The sequence below is a fragment of the Littorina saxatilis genome, linkage group LG17 (genome assembly GCF_037325665.1).
Source record: "Littorina saxatilis isolate snail1 linkage group LG17, US_GU_Lsax_2.0, whole genome shotgun sequence".
Lineage (NCBI taxonomy): Eukaryota > Metazoa > Mollusca > Gastropoda > Littorinimorpha > Littorinidae > Littorina > Littorina saxatilis.
Window position 1 is genome coordinate 11,290,004 of NC_090261.1, and position 7,581 is coordinate 11,297,584.

The 7,581-nt window shown below is 41.5% G+C and overlaps 1 protein-coding gene across 3 annotated transcripts in view; it reads right to left on the minus strand.

Moving 5' to 3' along the window:
• Positions 1-234: 234 nt before the first annotated feature.
• The window catches only part of LOC138952490 (xanthine dehydrogenase/oxidase-like), a 53,947-nt gene continuing 46,600 nt past the window's right edge, over positions 235-7,581 (minus strand). For all 3 annotated transcript variants that reach the window (XM_070324170.1, XM_070324168.1, XM_070324169.1), the window contains exons 34-35: positions 7,542-7,581; positions 235-3,163 (exon numbers count right to left, since the gene is read on the minus strand). The exon at positions 7,542-7,581 is cut by the window's right edge and continues 128 nt beyond it. In XM_070324170.1, the coding sequence (XP_070180271.1) occupies positions 3,110-3,163; positions 7,542-7,581 (94 nt within the window). In that variant the 3' untranslated portion in view covers positions 235-3,109. The remainder of the gene's footprint in view (positions 3,164-7,541) is intronic.

Sequence of the window (7,581 nt, forward strand, 5' to 3'; positions counted from 1 at the left end):
ACTGACCCACGCTAGGACAAAAAAGGTGGCAAGAGATCTGAAACTTAAAACACACACACACCCACACCCACACTCGCCTCTTCTCTCTCTCTCTCTCTCTCTCTCTCTCTCTCTCTCTCTCTCTCTCTCTCTCTCTCTCTCTCTCTCTCCACCCTCTCTCCGTTTATTTTTATATTGTTTCTCATCCTCTAACACTCATTCATTATTTTACGAAAAAAGTCAAAGCCCAACATGCACATGCAACGTAAAACAATATATTTTAGGTTTCTGTTTAGAATTAAACTGGGCCAAAGCATACTCGTATTTTGACAAATCTAAATATATGAATAACACGGAGATGGTAAACTTGAACGGTTGACAGCGAAAATCTTCTGCTTTTTGGTCAAAGTTGTTGAAATTTAGGAGCATGCAGGTCGTAGAAGGGACTCCGCCCGACCCAACAGTTTCACCTTCATGTCCATCACCCCCGGCCAGAGTCTGTGTCTCAGGTCCGCAAAGTTGTGACATCTGTTAGGTTAGCGTTTGGGCAATTCTCTGTGTTCAGGAGATTTCAGCCTGCAGAGACGAGATAAGAACCCAACACAAACCAGTCGGCAGCCTGAAGATAACAACCTGTCGTGTTCTTGTCAGACGCTCCATGTCGTCATCTTCTGTGTGGGTATCTCGACGGTTCTTCCACGGGCTGTGAAAGCAACTCTCGAGGATGGACTTCACTTCAGAGAAGGAGACTGGTTTTTTTTAACATTTTTTAACAATTAAAAAAACAAAAAAATTGGACTGTGTGGGTGCTCTGCTCTCGCCCAATCTCCTGCATTGTTTGGAGAGTCTGTCTGCGTCTTCATTGACATACAGAGGGCTAAACAACAATAATAATAATAATAATAATAATATAATAATAATAATAATAATAATAATAATGGACATTTATATAGCACTTCTCCACAGCTCGAAGCGCTTTACAAGTTCAATTTACAAGTTCAATCAAAAACACAACACGATATATACAACTAATACAATTTGTCTCAGATGAAAAGGAAAAAATGCTCATCAAAGAGCACATATACATGCTTACATAAAATACAAAAATACCAGATTCACTCTCGACTATAATAATAATAATAATAATAATAATAATAATGAGAGCTTTTATAGTGCGAACCACAGTAAACTATGCTCTCCGCGCTTTACATATTAACTATGAATAAAACCATACTATTTAAACATGATATACATATACATTCTAACAAAACACGTAACAATAAACGTACAGCAACACTAGGAATTCAAACGGGGTTTTGCTAATGAAGAACCAAGACATCAGGTAACACTTTGAGCTTCGCCACCGGAAACCGAAGAACCGTAGGCCTACTGATCTACAGGTTTCACATTCAAAAAGTGTTTATACACAAATAAATGGCTTTAAACTATGCCAATATGCAGCGGGCAGTGGAAAATGCCACCAACAAAATACTTTAAGATAAGCTTCATCATCAACAACAACAACAACAATATTCTGAAGATTCTGTCCTTCTGAATTGAAATCCAGCTACCAGTGTGCATAAAACCTGCGGGAAAGGGCATTTGCCGTCTTTCCATAGCATTGTTTCGCATCATACATTTTCAACGTGTATTTCAAAACATTACCCCAAAAACAGCCACATTTGTAATGGAATTCGAAAATGGTCAACTTGAATATATATATAGAAACTGCTTTTTCGGAGACGTCTAACATGAATCACACACCCTGAACAGATTCGTTTCATTTGAGAACGCGAATACATTGTTTCTCTTTCCATGCGAACGAGCAGAAGATTATCACGGTAGAAGTTATTACTAAGAACTAGAAATATGCAAAGAAAAGAAATGAAACAATTGAGGTTATGACAAGACAAGACAAGACAAGACAAGACAAGACAAGATCCTGAAAACGAGAGAAGACGAAGCAAGTCAAAACAAGACCAGAAAAGGGAGACCATTGCACTCCCTTTTAAAGGACAAACAAAATTTGTGATCGCTTTATGCGTTCTAACGACAGAGAAAGTGCATACGAATTCACAATTATACTGGCTAAAACATATCCAGACAATGAAAATGTTCGGGATAGTGTTTCCCCTTTGGAGTAAATTATATGGTATATTGTTGTGTTGTGTTGCAGTGTATTGTATATTTAAGACAGGAACGGAATTTTTTCATTCATTTTTGTGTGCCATGCAATATCATTAATAATGAAGTACAGCTTAGGCTACTAGAAATATATTTAAATGTGCTTAAACAACTACAATGTTTGTTTTCACGATTTTAGTGAACTGTTGCCATTATTCAGTGCTTTAGTTTCACAAATATGAAATAGCCGAGTAATGGTTACTACATGGAATTGCAAAATGCAATACAACATTTTGATCAAAGCTAAATATGATTATAAAATGCGTTACATAACAGGGGCGGATCAGTTGCTTTGTAAGGGGGGGGCACTTTGAATCGAAAGTGAATGTGATGGGCGCGAAGCGCCCGAATTTGCTAAAAAAATGTTGCCCAAAGAAGCAAAATTGTGCCATCTGGTGCCATTTGAACTTAGAAATGGTCATAGAATCAGCATAGAAAAATCTTTTTTTTTTCTTCTTCTTTTTTTTTTTTTTTTTTTTTTTGGGGGGGGGGCACGTGCCCCCTGTGCCCCCCCCCCCCCTCGTCCGCCCCTGCATAATAAACATTATATGGCTATCACAAAATGCAATACATCACTTTGATAAAAACAAATTATGATTATGAAATGCATAATAAACTTTCTAAAACTATCACCTTTGGAGGTTATGCATTTCATAAAACAAATTTACGAACTGCGATGAAAATGTGAACAATTACAAAATGATTAAAACCTTAACCTGTCTATGCAAGATGATGTTTCAGATTATTAACTTCTTAAAACTATTCTGATCTGCTCTAAATAATGAACACACGCCTAAAGAAATGACCAGTTGGATCAGTGTGGGCTAATACAGCCGGTGTTCTCCACAACACGGTGACGGTTCAACATGAACAAAAGGTGCGCCGCTGTCTGTTGCAATCACCAATTGACATGTATGCGGCAATCTCCGCAGGACCGCCTGTCATATTACAAGTCCACGAACCAGTGAGTCTTGCCGCTCTTCTTCTCTGCGCCTTCATACTGAAAATACATCACAACAAAATCAGGATCGAAGCTGATCATAGACACATAAACAGACAGTCAACGGTCAGACTGATAGACCGACGGACAGACAGACAAACAGATAGACAGACAGACAGACAGACGACGGGCGCAATGGCGTGGTGGTAAGACGTCGGCCTCCTAATCGGGAGGTCGTGAGTTCGAATCCCGGTCGCTGCCGCCTGGTGGGTTAAGAGTGGAGATTTTTCCGATCTCCCAGGTCAACTTATGTGCAGACCTGCTAGTGACTTAACCCCCTTCGTGTGTACACGCAAGCACAAGACCAAGTGCGCACGGAAAAGATCCTGTAATCCATGTCAGAGTTCGGTGGGTTATAGAAACACGAAAATACCCAGCATGCCTCCCCCGAAATCGGCGTATGCTGCCTGAATGGCGGGGTAAAAACGGTCATACACGTAACAATCCAATCGTGCAAAAAAACCAACCATGAGTGAACGTGGGAATCTAAGCCCATGAACGAAGAAGAAGATTTTTTTGTTTTTTTGTTTGCTTAACGCCCAGCCGACCACGAAGGGCCATATCAGGGCGGTGCTGCTTTGACATATAACGTGCGCCACACACAAGACAGAAGTCGCAGCACAGGCTTCATGTCTCACCCAGTCACATTATTCTGACACCGGACCAACCAGTCCTAGCACTAACCCCATAATGCCAGACGCCAGGCGGAGCAGCCACTAGATTGCCAATTTTAAAGTCTTAGGTATGACCCGGCCGGGGTTCGAACCCACTGACGACCTCCCGATCACGGGGCGGACGCCTTACCACTAGGCCAACCGTGCTGGTCGAAGAAGAAGAAGAAGAAGAAGACAGAAAGACAGACAGTCAAAGGTCAGACAGACAAACAGACAGACAAAGTTCAGACAGACAAAGTTCAGACAGACAGACAGACAGACAGAAAAAGTTAAGACAGACAGACAGTCAAAGGTCAGACAGACAAACAGACAGACAAAGGTCAGACAGCCAAAGGTCAAACAGCAAAAGGTCAGACAGACAAAGGTCAAACAGACAAAGGTCAAACAGACAAAGGTCAGACAGACAAAGTTCAGACAAACAGACAGACACATTTCTGACAGCCAAAGGTCAGACAGCCAAAAGTCAGACAGTCAAAGGTCAGACAGCCAAAGGTCAGACAGCCAAAGGTCAGACAGCCAAAGGTCAGACAGACAAACAGACAAAGTTCAGACAGACAAAGGTCAGACAGACAAACAGACAGCCAAAGGTCAGACAGCCAAAGGTCAGACAGCCAAAGGTCAGACAGCCAAACGTCAGACAGACAAAGATCAGACAGCCAAAGGTCAGACAGCCAATTGTCAGACAGACAAAGGTCAGACAGCCAAAGGTCAGACAGCCAAAGGTCATACAGACAAAGGTCAGACAGACAAACAAACAGACAAAGGTCAAACAAACAAAAAGCCAAAGGGCAGACGGACAAAGAGACAGACAGACACACAGACAGACAGAAGGACAAACCGACAGACGATCAAAGGTCAGACAGACAAACAGACAGCCAAGAGACAAACAGACACAGAGGGATATGTACAATTCCACCTCACTCTGAGACTGAAAAGCAAAGAGATATAGGTTACACACTCCGAGTTCTAAATATCGTGCATATTTTCCCTAGGGTCGATTTTCAGGTATTACCGAGCCCCTGGCGAGGTAATACCTGAAAATCTATATTTTCCCTAGGGTCGATTTTCTTAGGACGAGGTGTGTAAGCTTTTTATCCCATTACTCCGACGTTTTCATTAAAAAACACCACTTTTTGACACAAACTCTGCGAGTGCCTGTTTTCGGCTGGCCAAACCTTCAGCGACCGCAAGTCGTGTCATCAAATTCATGTGCGAAACGAGTCCCCTTTTGTCTTTTTGGTAAACGCGCCATAAAACGTCTGCTTTTGTATTTAGTCATCAATACTGCTTTAGAAAACGAATTACAGAGATTGCGCAGTTCAATGCATTTGAAACTGTGCAGTTACCGGCCGGTTTTAGTCGGTGACCCAAATCGGTTGTCAGAGGCATTCGCCAAAAAGACTGCGTGTGTGATTTTACAAGCGATGAGGATGATTGCTGAATTTGTGCTTATTCGAGCTGTTGTGCTTCAGTGTTCAAATTTGGATTACTTACTTCTTCAATCGTCATTTTGGTGAGCCTTACTTTGATGTCTGTCGTTCAGTCTTAGGCCAGTAAGTTATCTGAACTGTACTGCGGTAGTTTTGTTCTGGTGGTCTATTCAATGTAGGTCAAAACCTGTAAATCTATCTGCCTGCATGACCTGAACCTAGACACCGTTGTTTACTTTAAAATTGAAAAATAACACACGCAAGATCCGACCTTCTTCGCCACCTTTAATTTTAACCGTATCTCCAACTTTGTAAGTGGCAATTTCCATGTTGCTGGCCAACTTGATCAGTAAGCTTAGCCGATGATTCTGTCGGCAAACGACAGATCTGCAGCAGACGACAGATGGGACAGCCTTGTTCTGTTGAACCAGATTTAGCAATCAATGCTCTAAAAGCGATAGCAAATGAACAAAACTGTAAGCATACTGTTTTAGTTTAATTCTTATTTCGTCGCTCAGGATTTTGAATCAGGATTTTGTTGTCGGGATTGATCTAAGCGGTTGCCTATGAAGAGTAGGGGAAAGGCTCCTAATATGGACCATTTGTGATTTTTTCTGTATTTAATTTTTGCTGAATGTCTATCAAAGCTATTTCACTCTAATTAGGCCTAACGGTTAACCTAAGAGAGAAGGACTACCAACCAAAATAAAACTTCTTCGCAAAAAAACAAGCTAGTTATCAGCAATAAACAAAAAGTGGTCCATATCAGGGGCCCTTCCCCTACTAGAGTTGTGCGCCTTGAATCACTCTCTCTCTCTCTCTCTCTCTCTCTGACTCTCTGACTCTCTCTCTCTCTCTCTCTCTCTCTCTCTCTCTCTCTCTCTCTCTCTCTCTCTCTCTCTCTCTCTCACACCGCTTCGGCCAACTCATACTCTTCACTCAGCTCTTTTCACCCCAGCAGATTATGTGTATTCTTTGTTGTTTTCTTTATTTCTTCAATGTTAAAATGTATGTAGATCGTTAGCTAAACGTGAGTTCGACTTTTATACCGCAGAATATCTCAATCGTTTTGCTATAGAAAGTAGTCCCCGAGTTAACGATAAAAATGCAGATGACCTCTATAAATTATTCAATTGTACTCAAAGACAATGACCAATGACAGGGGTTGTGATGGATTATCCATAATAATCACCTCCTCAGCTAACAGAGACAAAGAGGCAGGTCATGGGATCAGAAACATTACCAATCGATCATACCATTTTACAGACAATGAAGGTATTTGTCCTTACCTAGCTTGTACAATGTGAACTCTTTTCAAAGAAGTTTAACGATTAGAACCTAAAAACTATTCTCGTACCAGAGTCACACCCATCTACGGCAAAACCCCCCTTTTTAGACCTCCAAATCGGGCGGGGATGTAGCTCAGTCGGTAGCGCGCTGGATTTGTATCCAGTTGGCCGCTGTCAGCGTGAGTTCGTCCCCACGTTCGGCGAGAGATTTATTTCTCAGAGTCAACTTTGTGTGCAGACTCTCCTCGGTGTCCGAACACCCCCGTGTGTACACACAAGCACAAGACCAAGTGCGCACGAAAAAGATCCTGTAATCCATGTCAGAGTTCGGTGGGTTATAGAAACACGAAAATACCCAGCATGCTTCATCCGAAAACGGCGTATGGCTGCCTAAATGGCGGGGAAAAAAACGGTCATACACGTAAAAATTCCACTCGTGCAAAAACCACGAGTGTACGTGGCAGTTTCAGCCCACGAACGCAGAAGAAGAAGAAGAAGAAGACCTCCAAAAATGTTAGTTGAAAATCAGGTCTTAAAAAAGGCGCGAGTCTCAAATTGGAGGTACATTTTCAGAGATTATGTATGAACAGGAACATTTGAAAAAGCAGGATCTCAAAAGAGCGGTAAAATGAGCATGAATGTGCCTTGTTATACCTTTTTACATTTAGTCAAGTTTTGACTAAATGATTTAACATAGTTTGTTATCATCACGAGTTTAAGTTTCCTTTTGTTGCCAATTTTTAATTTGTCTAAAATTTCATCATTGAGTGTCTGTGCGTCCCAAGGACAGATTGCAAGAAAAGGCGTAGCCTTAAATCTTAATCCTTGTTAAATAAAGTTCAAATTTTGCTTAAATGTACATCCAAATATTGTAGAAAATATATGCAAGTAGTCATTTTTCATTTTTCGTGCCACCTCTCCCCTTAAAACAGACGGTCTTAAAAGGGGAGTTCCACCGTATTGCCACACATTCCCTGTGACTCACCAGACGGGTGAACCTGTCAGAGCATGCCATGCGGATGCGG